This window comes from Halichoeres trimaculatus, unplaced genomic scaffold (assembly GCF_033239565.1).
Source record: "Halichoeres trimaculatus isolate MK-OKI-2021-1 unplaced genomic scaffold, fHalTri1.1 fHalTri1_scaffold_2, whole genome shotgun sequence".
In the NCBI taxonomy this organism is placed as follows: domain Eukaryota; kingdom Metazoa; phylum Chordata; class Actinopteri; order Labriformes; family Labridae; genus Halichoeres; species Halichoeres trimaculatus.
The window spans coordinates 18,134,053-18,150,423 of NW_027437180.1; the positions used below are offsets into that span (position 1 = coordinate 18,134,053).

The following is a 16,371-nucleotide window of genomic DNA, read 5'->3' on the forward strand; positions in this document are numbered from 1 at the left end:
GACTGGTGGGTGTCGCTCGAGCGCACAATTGCTGCCAATAAATCCAACAAAGAAGAAAGACGTGAGCTGGGCGTCGTTTTCAAAGCTCGTTAACGTCTGTTGTCCTGGTGCTGAGGTTTCTGAACCTGTAAACAATACACCACGTAGACTCAGTGAAAAGTATCCGAACATGTTACAGCGGTGGATCTAGCACAGCAGTAAAGCGCTCTGCGTGCAGGTGAGAAACAAAGCCGTACAACATCTCTAACTGTTGTATCACAGTTTCTATTTGCTGTTTTTGACTGCTAACTTTAGCCTAGCTGTGTGACCAGAGCTAGATGCTAAAACTGTCATAAAAAAGACTAGCCTATTAATCTGAAAAAAAAAAAAAAAAAAAAAAATCTGGATAATTAGTAGAACTGGCCCTTTTTATCCAGCACCGGGGATGTTTCTACTGTTTATGCAAGACTTCGAGCAAATCATACCGTACCTTGTCTGCATCTCGATTCACCAGTTCAATAAACTACATAAAAAGCCACATCTGTTGTTGTGTTTTTAATCAGTATGTGGCGATATTCGTTTTTCCCTCAGGTTTTAGCCCACCCCTTGACCTGAATTTCAGAAAATATGGACCACCTGGATTTCACCGAAGAGGAAATTCGAGAGCAATTGGCCCTTTTGGGATACAAAAACATACCAACACACAGACTGCTAGAATTCAAGCAAGGTTAGACTGACACATGTATCATCCCTTTTCTACATTACTGTTTTTTTAAAGACATGTACAGGAAGAGTAATAATCAAACTAATGATTGTCATCTCATTGTTGTTAGTTTTTTTAAAGCCCCAAGTACATGTATGTAAATAATGGCATGCAAAAACTCTGATAAAAATAGAGATTTTTATATTTTGACTCATCTTTGCAGAATAAATAAAAACAGTGTTTCGCTGTCATTTCAGATCTCGATGAGCTGTTGCAACATGGAGAATGGAAAAGCTTGACCTCACCAGCTCTGTTGAACTCCAATAAATCACAGAAAGCAGCAGCTCAACCAAGTCCACCTGCCTACACCAAAGAGAAAGGTTAGGACACTTATCTTACTGTTGGACAACTATGTGGATATTTTCTGTAATACTTCAAGCATTTTAGAATTACACATGAGCGATAAAGTGTACAGACTAGGGGGTCATTTGAGTTACAGTCCTGACCATATACTGTTTAAATTAGCTCTTGGCAGAGCAGGCAGGGACTTGACAGAAAGTGTGAGCCTCTAAATTTGTTAATTGTAGATTTAATGGTAAGAAGTCCTTCAAACTTCCTTAAATAGTTATAACTTGTGAATTATGCCTATTTAAAGGCATGGCTGTTTGACTGGCAGGCAAGCACGCCCGCAGTAACAACAGTCCGCCAAGAGGCAAAAGGCCGACCTCTTTACCTCATCCCAACTCAGAAACAGATGGTTGTCTTCACAGAGAGTAAGTTCATGTATTATACACTATACTGTGAGGTCTTAAAAAGTATTAAAAGTTGACAAATCAGTTGTGGGAAAAGTAAGGCACCTAAAAAGTATTAATAAGTCTTAACTCTAATGTTGGGAGGTATTAAATTTGATTGGTGTTCAAGCTTTGACTCCAAAGACAGACAGTTCCAAATAACTGCCACGGAAAAAGTCTATCTGGTTGGAAAATGTTTTCAGGGTCTGAACCTTCAAAATGATGAAATAAAATTCTTGTTTGTTTCTTTTTCTGCAAGTTGGCCTTGAATAACCACTGTTACTTTTTGTGAGAATGTAATGTCAATGAACCTGCCTTTAGTTTCATTTTTTTTTCAAGCTTTATTCCTTCTCAGCTTACCTAATTTATGTTAAAATGCTAACAACAGCTTGTTGTCACGATAAGGTCTTAAGACTTTTTAAAAGGTTTTTTAAAAAGTCTTAAAAAGGTATTGAATTGAACCTCAGGATATCAGCATATACCCTGTATACAGTCTATCACTGATTGTTATGATACATGTGATCAGGTTGTACCAAGCATTTTGCTTTTGGTTTTCAAAACCAGTCATCATTATTATGGGGCTTTGACCTATGAGAAGCAATTTATTCTTTTATGGTTTGTTCCATACCATTCTTGTTTTTATTCCATTCTAAAATTTTTGGCCAATGAGCACTAAGTATTTAACTAAATATTTAATTAAAAATGTGCAAAAATTTATGAGTTTACTAAAGAGATTCAATCAGTAATAGACTTTTTTATTTTTTTGTGTCTTAACAGTTAGCCAGAGATATTTTCAAGACTCTCACAAGGGTTTTTTCTTACATGCTGGACAAACAGACCATGACAGACAGGTAAGTTCTTCTCATAACCTTGGCAGATTTTTGTCTTATTTCTCTTTATACTGGCCAGATGTACCAATAATATGGTACAACAAAGGACTACTTGTCCTTTAATCTGTGAGATAGTTATCTCATTAGTTATCTAACTATGGGAGATTTTCAATCATTTGTTTTGATCAACAAAGTGGCAGTAAACGTGGATATTGTTCATTGGTTCCCTAAGCCTTCTGGAAGGCTTTTCATGATGTTTTTTTTGTTTGTTTTTTTTGAGGATTGGACAGTAGATACAGTGAAAAACTGAGAAGAGCAGGAGGGGAAAGTGGTGTGTTAGGGGCTATGGGTCAGATTTGAACCCAGGTTTCCCACTTTGAAGATTGTAGCCTCCGTTTACTGGATATGCCATGTAATTTAAGTATAGATTATTTTAGATTTGTTTAACTGAATTTAGAAATTCATTAATGCATCCGAACGAATACTAAATCTGTTTGTTTGTAAGACACATTTTATTAAGTGATCTCATGTAAAAAAATTCTCCTCGTGTGCTCACCACTTTTCAGAACAGAGACTACAGCTGTCAGCAGCTCTGTGACTCTTACGCTCAGCACTCGGTGGCTCCAAAGCTCCAGCTGCCTCCAGGTGCTCCAGACAGGCTGCAGGTGGAGCCAGATACAGATGACACTCTCCATCAGACGCTTACTGACAGCTACACATCCAGCCCTGATGCCCAGGGGCGACGCTTCATCAGGAGAAAAGTTCTCAGGTTATTAAAAAAAATATTGATTCTATCAGATGCATAAAGTCATGGCCAAAAGTTTTGAGAATGGCAAAATTTTTCGTTTTCACAAAGTTTGCTGCCTCAGTTCTGAAAGTGGCAATTTATATTTACTCTAGATTGTAAAGGGTGACTGTACATGCACAAACAAGTGACAAGCTTTTCCTGAAAACTGAGGAATTTTCTATGACTTCAGTGTCTACTTTTCTTTTTTGAGTTTGATTTCTTTTTTTCTAAACAAGCCACAAAAACATAAAGAGTCAGAAAGGTGATAGGGGCGGGGGATGTTGCTATTAAAATCACGAATTACAGCCTTTAACGCTGTGATATAATTGCACATTCTCACATTTTGATTGGATTAAACATGCGACACTACTGTCAACCACATTTTTTGGCCTTTTCCAAGGACTGTCTTTGCAAAAACAAAGTTTTTGTTCTCCTGCAGGAAACACAAAGGGCAGTCTCTCGTCTGTGATGAGTCAGTCTACAGTGAAGAATCAGGTAACTGTCATTTTCATAATAGTGGTAATAGTTCAGCAACAACAATCAAAGGGCAATTCAAAGCGTTTTATAGAGTTAAACATGAAACAGTGACATTACCAACATTAAATGAAATATGACTATAAGTATATTGATCCACTCTCCTCTTGGCTGAATAGATCTTGAATTTTCTTGTGAGTAAGTTGACATGGTTAAATTATAAATACAACAAGATTATAACAAAATCCTGTTGGTGTGTCTGGATAATTAAATTATCAGTGAAGTTACAGCACTGTGACGTACATTAATGAGCATGGCACTTCTCTTAAGCGAGAGATGTACTCATTGTTTCTGCTGCAGTGGGATTTCTGCTGCAGTGGGATTTCTGCTGGTGTCAAAAATAAACTCAAAAATACCTCCAGCCCAACAGTCACCGATCAGATCCTTACCCAACCAAACATCTTGGATCCAAACTCTGGGTCACTTTAGTTTTTAGCATTACTATCAGCATGTTTACATAGCAACATATTTAACAATACAAACTCACTTCTTAGTTCACCCTGGAAAAATGTTCACATTTTAACATGTTTTGGATCCAAGATAAAGAACACCAGGTAGACTGTCTTAGTGAAATCCTCAAACATGGACCACTACTGTGAGATGCGTTGATGCAATGAAAGGGAAGAACACTAAGATGCAGATATGTTATTGCTTTGGCAACCAGCAGTGGGAGCTGTTTTCACTTTGAGAAAACGTCCAGCTGAAGAAGAGGAAGTTGGAAATCAGTTTAATCCTCTTTCCTTAAGCTCTCAGCCTCCACTGATCTCCCACTGAACACACCTCAGCAAGGGTGCAAGTCGCCACCATGTACAAAATATACGACACCCAGAGTGACAAAGAGGACAAGAACTCGCTCTACTCTTCTTTCTGGTCTGATGAAGAGGAGGAGAAGAAGGTGGAGACTGAGCAGGCAATCAGAGGGAAAGATATCATACCTGTTAGCCACACAGAAAACTCTCTCCAGGATGGTTTGGAGGAGAAGGAGACTGAGCCGGACAACTGGGACAACACAAGACAGGGAGGTGATGAAGAGGAGGTAAAGATTCATCAGGTGATTGGGAACGATGGCTGCAAACCTCCCAGTGATGCAGAGAACTCTCTCCAGGAGGGAAAACATGAGGAAAGGTCTGAGTCAAACGAGGAGGAAGACGAGAGCTCGTACAGTTCAGAAGGTGATAGTGATGAAGATGAAGTCGAGGAAGAGGGAGAGATCAGTGAGGAGGACTCCAAATATGTAGCAGACACTGAGGATTCCTCCCAGGAGGCTTCAGAGGAAGAAGAGGAGCAGGATGGCAGCAGTGACTTCAATGTGGAGAGTGAAGATGAAGAGGAGGAGGAGGGAGAGGTGGACACCGGGGAAGAAGACTCCACACCTGCAAAGGAGGAAGAGGATTCTGTTCAAGTGGCTTCAGAGGAGGAAAGTCAGGAGCTAGAAAACCAAACAGAAGGTGGAAGTGATGAAGAGGAAGAAAATGAGATCAGTGAGGACGACTTAAAAACTGTTAGTGAAGCAGAAGATTCCCCGAAGGAGGCGTCTGAGGAAGAGAAACCAGAACTAATGGAGCAGGAAAAGAAAAACACCGGCTCTTCAGGGAGTAGAAGTGATGAAGAGGAAGAAGAGGAAGCTGAGCATCTAATCAGAAAGGAAGATCTTAAACTTGATGCTGATGAAGAGGATTTTCTAAAGGTGGAAAACAATGATCTCAACATTCAAGACAACTCCACCAGGGACAATTTTGAGGAGCCAAATGATGAAGATGACGATGATGAAGAGGCTAAAAGCTGTAGCAGCAGGTCTGACAGTCCTGCTCCAAGCATGATGACCTCTGGCTACGGCACCTACAGGACGGAGGAGCAGGAGGGCGGAGACTACAGAGACGACCACACCATAACCGAGTTTGATCAGGACAGCCGGGGGGATCTGTCTGAAGTAAGAGATGAAGATGATGATGAGACACTCAGCAGCTTTGGAGGGTTTGAAATCGAAACCACTGAGTCTGACTACACCCAGACTCAACCCCTGAGTGTGTTGGCAAGCCCCAAGCTTGGAGCAGATGTTGAGATCTGTAGAGATGATAGAGAGGTGGACATCACATGCATGAAAACAGAGGAAGACAAAGAGAAAATAAAGCGTCTACAAGCATCGTTTAATCATGAAGAGAAAACACAGGAGCATCACTACGCTGCAGATGAAGACAAACTCACATACGATAGGACACATTTTGGAGAAAAGAAAGTTGATGTCGAAGCAGCAAAAGAAGACGAAGAGGAGAACCTGGAGAAAGAAGTCGAGGACAGAGCGGAGTCAGACGAGTCTTCAAGCAACAAAGACATCAAGTTCATCGACTCCAAAGCCGATTTAACCACGATGACATACAACAAAATGTTTGAGGGGTGGGAAGGAAACCTGAGACATAAAAAGGGTAAATCTTCCGTCGCTGTGTTCTGTTCTAATATTTATCAACAAAGATGGTCACAACAACAGTTTTAAACTTTCATGCAACAATGAGCCGTGAGCATCTTCTGGGAACTTGAGCGTGACTTGCTTCATTGTTCATAATCACGACTGAGTTGATCTATTTCAGCTTTAAATGGGCTGTCATCTCCACCTCTTTAGCTCCACAGTATCCATCTTCAGGCTCCATCCAGAGGGTTTAAGATGTTATCCCATCTTTCCTCAAATTTCTGCGTGTAAAATAAATCTGTGAGAAGTGCTAAGGTCAAAGTTTTAGAAAGTGAAGCTTGAGGAAGGCACAAAATGTGGGAAGATAGAGGGAGATGCTGTGCACCTAATCCTGTCTGGACTAGGTTTTAATCCTGCAACCAGTGCAGCAAAGACTACTACCTCTGTACATGGGGTGCCTGCTATCACAGACCTCATTGATAACAAAGTCCAGACACATGGACACAGGATGTATGCATGTCTGTTTTCTGTATTATATTCAGCAAGTATTTAAAAGATAAGTATGATAGTACTCGGTTTGATCTTGTTGGCCGTGTGGGTTGAAACGTTTTTTGTTAAAAGAAACTCTAACTCTTGGGATGTGTTTTTTTTTTCTTTTGCAGACGCAGCGAGCTGTCTGGAGGAGCATCTGACAGAGCTTCATTTATCCTCACTGGCTCAGCGTGACTTTGAAACAGAGAACGAAGACGCCGGCAGTCAGAGTGACACTCTGAGCTCAGAGGCAGAGGGAGTTTCTATGAGTGCCTTTGAATCCTACATAAGAGGCATGGTGGGTAATGTAGTCCACCTGAATGTGGCTTCACACATGTTTTACCTCCAAAGGAGGAGTAAAGGGGAGTTGAGTGTTTGAACTTGGTAGAATGAGTTGTCTCACTGTTGCTAAAAATCCTTGTCACATTTCATTATGTCAGACTCGGTCTCGGAGCGATGGTGACATCAGACCCAAACCCAAATCCTGTAAGTCCACAGAAACAATTCAGTTTATCTTGTAGCATCACTGAACTGGTCTATTCATGTTTTAATAAACTTTTTTATTCAGTCATCAGACCAGTAATGAATCAGCAAACCATCAAGAAGACTGACCCCGTGGCAAAGTAAGTTATACATCAGAGTTAAAAAAAAAACAGGGCTGCGACTAACATTTTCTTTTCTTTCTTTAGATTCACTGAACCTCTAATAGTTGACTTAAGTGTTGACCGTCTCTGCAGGTATTTCCAGTACAAGCAGCTCTGGGAAATGTTTAAACTACCAGGAGAGTCGGACAGGAGAGCTCTGCGCCAGGAGATAAAGGTGTGAATGTTTGCTTAACTGTGAAGTATAAAAAATCACTGTATCACAGATTCCTTCAAACGCGTTTTAAGGCCACATCAAAGAGCGGGTAAAAGAAAAGTGCAGATAAGTTTAATCTGTGGTTAGTCCAGGGATGGAATGGGTGGTAAAACCTTTAATTCAAATATCAATAGTTGCTAAGTTTTACCCAAGTCAAAAGTAGCAGTCTGCAGATGTACTGTAGTTGAAGTAAAAATTACTTTCCTGAAAATGTATTTGAATTACAAAGTCTCATTTTTTTAATCGGGTGGTGGAGAGTTGTGCCTCAGTCATTCTTACTGTTGGAGCTATTTCCATCACTTCAATCACTTAATTATTTTGCTGTAAGTCACTAATTTCTTTCTATTATCTTTTAGAAAATGTAAAATTAAGTTTGATTTCAAATTTCTTAGTTTGTAAACATTTTAGTATTTATTTTGAACACTGGATAGTTTTGATGACATGTATGAGCAGTTAAGGTATGCAGGGTAGACACCAAGTGAGAGTGAATGTTATTTTGTTGTAACAAAGACATAACAGCACAGGGATGCCACTGCCCTGTCATAGCTCTCCCCTGGACACCACATTTTTACTGTTAATCACAATATTTTTATATTTTACATATAAGAAAAAGTCTATTTTGACTTTTTCAAAAAGTATTTTCTATCTAAAGCCCCAAAACTGGCAGTGTTTAATGTGGCTTTTCCAAGAAAACACCTCTAACAAGAGTCTCCAGTTTTCTAAAGACAAACGTAGAGGTTTCTGCCTGTGTAGAAGTTTGACCTTGGGAAGGACATTCATTCTAAATTAGTTATTTATGAAACACATTTATTTATTGCTTCAGAGGCACTTTTTTATTCAAGGACACCCTGGTGGCTTTATCCTTTACATTCAGTTCAAAAATAAAAACTAAAAATATCACAGGATTTATAATGGGGCTTCGGTGAAACTGACAAACCCTAATAACAGTGTTTGTCTTCTGTTGCTAATTCATGTTTTGTATGTTATTTTTTCCCTCTAGGAGCAGCTTGCATACCAGCCTCCTCCTGTGAGTACTTTTTGAAAACTTGTCCTGTAAGAGGTACTCGTGTTAACCTGCACTCTCTAGATTTTTGCACTACATATTAAAGAAATATACATGTAATATTTAAGAAAGAAAGAAGTTTGTGTTTTCTGCAAATTTTAGACTTTAACCTTTATGAACAAAAAAAGCATTAAAAATATACACTAACACTTCTAAGCAGATGTGACCCTTCAGTCACGATTCTACTGATGAAATTTGCCCTCCGCAGCAGTAGATGGCACCTCAGGTCAACCCAAGTTTCTCAGTCTGAATAATTTTAGAGAATTCTAAGCAAAAAAAATTGCATTATGATTTGATAGTTAATTTTCAAACAGTATTGTTATTATGGCCAAAAGTAACAGTTTGTAAAAACATGTTTTACATCAGAAAAAAACATCTTGTGACTTTTTTTTTTTTTCATTTTTTTGTGCTCGTGTTAATTTATTGGTTTGGTCAAAATGTTAAGTGCTTTTCAAATTAAATTTATAACACTATAGTTAGAGTGGAATAACAGTCTTGTTTTGTCATGTTACAGCCCAAACCTCGCAGAGTTTACGTGCCGAACACCTACATCGTGCCTACAGAGAAGAAGCGTTCTGCTTTGCGCTGGGAGATCAGGACCGATCTCGCCAATGGTGTCCTGCCTCACAAATTCAGCCATCGATTTTAAGTCTTTCAGTCTCTACTTGCCTTTTTGGGTCAACGTTTTAAAAAAAAAATTCCAAGAACTTTTTTTAATCATTTTTTATATTTATTCATTATTTTTTGTTAAACATAATAAACAAAAAAAAACATAAGTGGCTGCTGTGAATGAATATATTACAGGTCATTTCAGGTCTTTTATGGGAAATCAGAGTACGGCAGGCTGAAGGGGTACAGAGCACTGTAACGCTGGTCGTGCCACAGCAGTTTCTCCTCCAGGAATTTGACAGTTTCCAGCGTAAGAATGACAGCTTCATGTTTCAGCATGCTGTGGACATTCAGACCTGATGGAGAAAACAAAAACAAAATCACCTTCAACAGCCAAAAACTCAATCTTTAATATGGAGTACTTTGTGTATTTACAAAACAACTCAATGAAAACAACAAGTTGTTTCACATCAAACCAAGTTTTTAAAATGAAAATCTAAAAAGACAACAAAGAGGTTCTGAAAATTCAACATTTAATTAGGGCATGATGAAACCATGTTTTTACAGTGTGGCTTCTTCTGCTTGAAGTAAAGCATGAATTGGGGGATTAAAAAAGAGTGAAAGACATGCATTGAAAACCAGCCCCCTTTTTTGATCGTAAAAATGCTGCAGTTTTCAGTTCATGCTCTCAGTGCCAATATTTGAACCATCTGTCCATCACAGTTTACAAGCATGCAGCCCAGTGCTTTGTATCTTTCAGAAAGAAACAATACTAGGTTCACAAATCACTGAGGAATACAAAAATTCTGTGGCTCAAGACTGAGATGTAGTTGCCTCTCAATTGTAAGGTCAGGAGTTAGACTACGGCTCCTGTAGTCACATGCCTTGACACTGACACTAAACCCAGAATTGCTCCCAGTGTTGGTCAGTGGTGTGTGGATGGGTATGAATGTGATAGATAGACTGATGTTTCCAACAGAAACCTCTGCCATCAGGGTGTGAATGGGTGAATGAGTCTAGCTGTGTGAAGCACTTTAAGTGGTCATAGAGACCAGAAAAGTGCTATATATAAGTACTGGTCTATTTACCATTTTAAAAAATCAATAGGGTAAAATGATTAGCAGTTTAAGAAACCAGTGAAATTTGTGATAATTACCCTTAAAAGAAAAATAAATACTTTAAAAACATTTATTAAAATGTGGACCATTTGCTCCACATTAAAAGATAGATTCAAAGAGTTCTTTCAGAGAGGATTAGATGGCCGAGCAGTTTGCTGTCCCTTAGATGTAAAGCTTTCCCACTGTGGACATGTGGAGCGTGAACTCACCGATGGCTGGAATAATGTTTACTGTCTTCAGACTTTCTGTTGCCTGTAGGATGTTTTCAGGGAACTCTTCACCTCTGAAAGTAAAAAATAAAACAGTCAAACACAGCAGAGAGAGAACAGAGATTTTCAGGAGCATCTCTGGTTGCACTCACATGTCAACTATTAACACGGACTCCCCCCAGTGTCTGTGTCTGATCAGATCAAGCAGGTACTGAGGGTCTGGGGTGGGGATGTTCAAAGAGTCCACAATATGAAGGTAGTCCTGAAAAATAGACCATATTCAGCTTAAAGTAGGACTTTTCCTAGTTTATTTTCCTTAACGACTGTAATCTGGAAACCTGTTATTTTTCTCTGAGGTAACCTTAATACTCAACAGTAAAGGCTCGAGGACAAAACACACTGATAATCATGTCTTGACAATGAATGTATCTTCACTGTTCTACAGAGAGTGCTGAGGCTCTTGGTTCTTGTACTAATAGTGAAATTATTATAACATGTTTTTTGATTCTTACTAAGTATCAGTTACCTGGGTCATCTTAGAGCTCAGAGCCACTTTGAGTCCCTGCACTCGGACCTTCATGGGCAACATGTAGTAGTAACTAGTTGGTCCTCTGGGTCCATGAGACACCCCGCCTGAAAACAACCACAAACACATCAGCTGCCAGACTGATTAACAACCTGTGAGTGGGTCCACATCAAACTTAAGGAGGAAAACAGGTTCATTTAAACTAAAGGAAGAAACAGAGTTTAAAATGACATCAGAACAAATGGTGAGGAACATGACTCCTGTGATTTATTTGTATCTTAAAACATGGAAAGACGTCCAGCAGGTGAACAGAGTTTGAAAAATTTCTAACCTCCTTTCCATATCGGTGAGCGGATGCTTCCATGGCGTGCTCGGCCACTGCCTTTCTGCCGCCATGGTTTACTGCCTCCACCTCTGACCTCTGACCTCACCTTTGTGTGGGCATGGCTCTGATGGATCAAGATGAATACTTTTCAAAGGTAAATTTAACTATGCTAAGTCACTCCATTAGATATACAGCCATTATTCACAAAAAAGAAATGATTTACGATTTCTTACCATTTTTTTCCTGCCTAAAGAAAACATTGAATACAAATGACAGTGATAACTCAAAACAATTTTAACTTAAATTTTATCAAAAGTTTAAAGCAAGTAACCCCTAATTTACTCCTGAAATTAAAGTTTTAGGTGTTATTTTGTTTCAAAAACTACACTTCATAGTTTTAAAGGAGGCAGACTTGCTTATATTCACAATAAAAGCTGCACCATTTCCAAAAACATTATAAGAAATTCTCTCTTTACTGAATCTAAAAAAACTCACAAGGACATATGCATTATCTTTAGCTTCATGGTTTAATTGGATCAAGTCTCTTGTTGCAGAAACAACATCCCCTCCAGCTCTCTGCTGATTTTCTTTCAAGTACTGTACAGATGGGGCAAGGCAGCTTTGTAAAATGCTTGCAGCTCAGTAGCACATACTTGGGGTCCAGGCATTCTGGAGTTTTCAGCAAGTGGATAAATCCAGTTTTCACTATATATATGGGTACCATATCTTAAGTGATGTGTGACCAGACTTCTTGCTCTTGTTAGTGTTAGGTAGTGCTGCATGATTTGACAGAATTGTGGGATTGCGATTATGTTGGTCAATATTGCGACTATAATGTTTAATAATACCAGGCTACATGCTTTGTTATAAAAGAACATGCAGGGATTATTGGTAGAGGTGAAATATGTACTTTTAATAAAACAATTTTTTTATACATTTTGAATTTAAAAATACAGCTAAAAAAGCTTGTACAGTACTGTTTACAGTGCATTACAGCGCTATTTATTATACTGGTTGACTGAACAATTTTTTTAAAAACACTTTGTTTTAGTCTAGTTTTATTTTTTGTTAAAGCTGTAGCCTGTTAATCCTGTAATTTTAATACAAACAAAAAAGCAAAATAAATGTTATTTATCCGAGTGTGGGCTCACAAAATGCATGCCTCCCGTCAGTCAGTGCCGTGGTCGGGGCACCCACATCTAAAATGCCTGGACTGCCCCTGCTCGTCAGAGTGTACCTCGTTCCAGGTACATTCTGTTGCTCTGCTCATCAGTGGATGGATTTATGCTCAACCAAGGGTTCAGTTAGTGGAACAGAGAGAGTTGCAGAGAAAGGTGGGACTCAGCCTTTCCCTGGGTAAAAGTCAAACAACTTTTCAAGTGTTTATGGCCAAGCAGCATGCTGCTCTGGTCAATCCCTCATTGTCATCCCATCTCCCTCCCGCAGTCTATTTTCACAAATCATGATCCATTCATATCAACCAAAAAGAGGGATTTTCTTCCGAAGACTGGGGATTTTCTGAGAAAAACTAAGGCATATTTCTTCATTATCTCAATCTAAAAATGAACAGAGTATTATCTTTGACGAGCAGCGGGTTTTACGCGTACCAATCACATCATTAATTTTCTGCAGGTAAACCTAAAAGGTCCCAGCTTCATAAATGTTTCAGTAAAGGATCTTAAAGTCCTGTAAGGTGATAGATAGAAAACAGAGTACTTAAGGAAATGGGTTTGAATGTTTATCAATAAGACAAGAAGTTTATATAAGAGTCTTTGGGCTGTTGATACGGACCATAAAAAGAATCAAGAATCAAGATGCTGGGTGTCAAAAATGCACAAGAACATTTTTGAGACCAATGCAACTCCATCTGTCTATCAGCATTAATTGAAAGTACCTGCCAATAGTAGCAGTTGTAGTAATGGTACACATCCTTTTACCTTCTTTGTTTGTATTGTGTTAATAAATGTATTATTTCTGTACATGTTTTGCTCGCAATATACATTTTTTAAACAACTATTATAAAATATTCAAACTCCTTAAATGAGCTTTAAGTGACAACATTAACAAATATTTACACAACATAAAAAACAAAAAACAAACAGAAACTTACAACTCTTTTGTAGTTTCTCTGCCACATTTCAACCTGATGGAGAATGTCGAGCCTGGGAGGAGAGCAGACCACCGACAGATTAAACCAGGAATCAAATAAACACCATTTCTGACTACCTTTGGAAATCAGAAAATAATGCATCAGTATATAAAGCTGTTTGTCAGTGGTTACTGATCATAAAATGATTTGATGCTCACGAATATGATGTATAAACCTTTGCCTTGATGACAGAAAATACTGACAAATATCTAAGCACAAAAGTGAGAGCAGAACTAATCATGCTCTCCTCACAGAAGATCAAAATTTGTGACATCAAACATTGAAAAAGTGACTCCAGCCTTACCTTGGATGCACCGCAAATACATCTGGGTGTAGCTGAGCCAAACCCAATGGCTCGCTATCCTGACCCTCCAAGGTCTCAACCCACGTCTGAATGGGACTCAGATGAGCTGGAACAGCGGCATCACATGTCCTCAGGAGAGGCAGAGTGCAGTCTGCAGGAGGAGGAGGACGCTCTGCAGGAGGACACACAACAAATTTTAATATGATCAACACACATTGTTAAAAATACAAGAATTCTGGAGGGAAAATTGTTCTGAAAGGTGAGGACAACTGAAATAAATGTCAATTTTCTTGAACATTTGGTATTTGTATAAAATATCAAGGTGAAAACTAAATAAAAATTAAAATAAGTTTATACTCACTTAATCGACCAGGATCTACAAGGTTGGTGGGCAGCAGTAGGTTTGGTGGCAACACACTCTCGCCAGTAAACGATGAGGCAAACTGGGGAGGAGAAAAGTTTGAGAAAACCAAACAAAGTAGCAAAAGAGATGCAACTCTTAAAAGTCTGCTTTTACTTCATGGACACATCTTATCTGGATAATAGTTTAAGTAACGGAGTTCACGTCAAAAGCACTGCATACTAATTAATAGTAGTGATGATACTAACGATCCTGAGTCCTTAACCCTTAGGTTCAAGGAATATACTAGATTATTTAGCATCAGGAAAAAAAAAAGTGACTCAATGCAGGACTTGAAACTAAGGACTGCCAGAGTGACCGCGTCCTTAGTAGTCGAGGATTTATGTAGTATCACTGGACTAGAGTAAAGGATAATTCGATAAAGCCCCGCACCTACTATTAGGCGATACCGCATAGGGCACATGCTGAGTGGCCAACCTCAAAAGAGCTTATTAAGAAAAGTGTCAAAGAAGTGCAGAGTGGTGATCTTGTCCTTTTAACTGTTAAGCAAATGATAATTGCTCACTTGTAGCTTTTTGGGGAGTTTTACACTTCATGTCAATATTTTATAAAGTGGGTTTCATTTGTTGAGCACGAAAATGTAGTCGTATTGCACTTTTAGCATGTACACTAGGTCATTTACATAACAGTTAAACAATAAAAAAAAAATCTCTTACCTGAAGTTTTATACATTAAATCAGTTCCAAATAAACCGTCAATTATTTATTAGGTACCATTAGATCTTACAGATTAAGATTTAGGGCTAAATGTTTTAAATCTTAGAACCCCTACTCTGTAAATTTTTTTGCTTGTATTGAAGAATTAAGCACTACTGAAATGCAGAAATCTACACGCTTGTGAACCAAAACAGTTATGCACCATTAGCTATTTTCTAGGTGTGTTTTATGCTATAAAATCATCAATCATCAATATGACCTTCGTATGCTTTTTGAGGAGTTGCAGTCGTTTATCAGTATTTGCGTAGCTTACATATAATGTCAATTCTGTCACAACACCCTCGATGTTTCAACAGCAGCAGATTAAACATTACTCACCCGTTTAGCGACTCCCCTTCCGCAAATCACTAAAGTACGACCAAACATTTTCTTCTGTTGTCCACTAAAGCTTCACTTTAACTTGAATTCCTCTCGTTTTATTTAAAAAAGTCGCATTTTAAACCCAATCTCGTCCTGTCCCCAGCATGAAAGGTCGCTGCACCGTGTGGTATAACGGCGCGAGTTGATGACGTAGCATACTACCAAGACATTTGTGTTTGGACAGCGGACTCTAGCGGTTTAAAAGCGGAACTGTTACTTCCACCGCATGCGTTGATTTAATTTAACCCTGCTCCTCAAAAATCCTCACCCCACCGTCCTATTCACATTGCTTGCAAGTATCGTGCAAGTTTAGGATTAGCGTATGTTTTTGGTAACTGCAGATATTTGTATTTCGTCTACTGTCTAAGACTAAAACTGTAATCAGCCCCTTGGTAAATTTAACGTTATATTCATCCTATCCAAAGAGTGTAGGCTACGGTTTTTGTCAGGGTTAACAGTTGATATTGATGAGAACTACATACCAAGTTTTTTAAGCTGCATTTAGTGTGAATCCAAGCTTGAAAAAAATCGTTTGACGATAATATGAATCGTCAGGTGCATGAAATCTTTTAATACATCCTCATCAAATTAGTATAAGTGATATGCCTATTATGTTAAGTTTAATTTAGATATTTTTCCTAAGTAGGTGATTGCACTTAGTAAATTTTATTTGTCAGTCCCCGCTTCCTGAAATTAGACTTCACCATGATATATAGAAATTTAAATCCTTTGGAAATGAAATACTTTTCACATATTTGTGTCACTTTCTATCCCAGCTGCTCTGTAATTTATTTTCTCTTTTGAAAAAATAACAATAGGCTAATAATAATTAAAAAAAATTATGATGAAGAAGAAGAAAAATAAAAAAATTAAATAAAATTCACAATTTAGTTCTGCCCCTGGGTTTTTACTCAGTCAGCCTGTAATGCTGTAACTTGAGTTCGCTTTCAGAATAACTAAAAATATTGTTGTAAAATAATAAAAGAATAAACAAAAGTAGTGGCCTACACAGTGGCGCAACTGTTAGCGCTGCAGCCTCACAGCAAGAAGGTTACCGGTTCAATTCCCAGCTTGGCCAGAGGTGTGTGAACTTTAAATGTTCTCTCCATGCATTCGTGGGTTCTCACCAGGTCCTTCAGCTTCCTCCCACAGTC

General features: G+C 38.5%; 2 protein-coding genes across 2 annotated transcripts; one reads left to right on the top strand and one right to left on the bottom strand.

Annotated features, from left to right (window-relative positions):
* The first annotated feature begins 38 nt into the window (after window positions 1–38).
* Window positions 39–9,182, top strand: hyls1 (HYLS1 centriolar and ciliogenesis associated). Its single transcript, XM_074699280.1, has 12 exons — window positions 39–217; window positions 571–706; window positions 940–1,062; window positions 2,251–2,324; window positions 2,870–3,072; window positions 3,530–3,585; window positions 6,691–6,857; window positions 7,000–7,045; window positions 7,128–7,182; window positions 7,297–7,378; window positions 8,418–8,444; window positions 8,995–9,182. Exons 2-12 carry the CDS (start codon window positions 607–609, stop codon window positions 9,127–9,129), a joined length of 1,068 nt encoding a protein of 355 aa, XP_074555381.1. The 5' UTR covers window positions 39–217; window positions 571–606; the 3' UTR covers window positions 9,130–9,182.
* Window positions 9,183–9,188: 6 nt separating this feature from the next.
* On the bottom strand, window positions 9,189–15,386 carry mrpl4 (mitochondrial ribosomal protein L4). The gene is made up of 9 exons (XM_074699291.1): window positions 15,176–15,386; window positions 14,082–14,163; window positions 13,721–13,892; window positions 13,378–13,429; window positions 11,274–11,391; window positions 10,943–11,049; window positions 10,569–10,678; window positions 10,417–10,490; window positions 9,189–9,445 (listed from the first exon to the last, which is right to left on the bottom strand). The coding sequence occupies exons 1-9, from the start codon at window positions 15,221–15,223 to the stop codon at window positions 9,300–9,302; spliced, it is 909 nt and encodes a 302-aa protein (XP_074555392.1). The 5' UTR covers window positions 15,224–15,386; the 3' UTR covers window positions 9,189–9,299.
* Window positions 15,387–16,371: the final 985 nt, after the last annotated feature.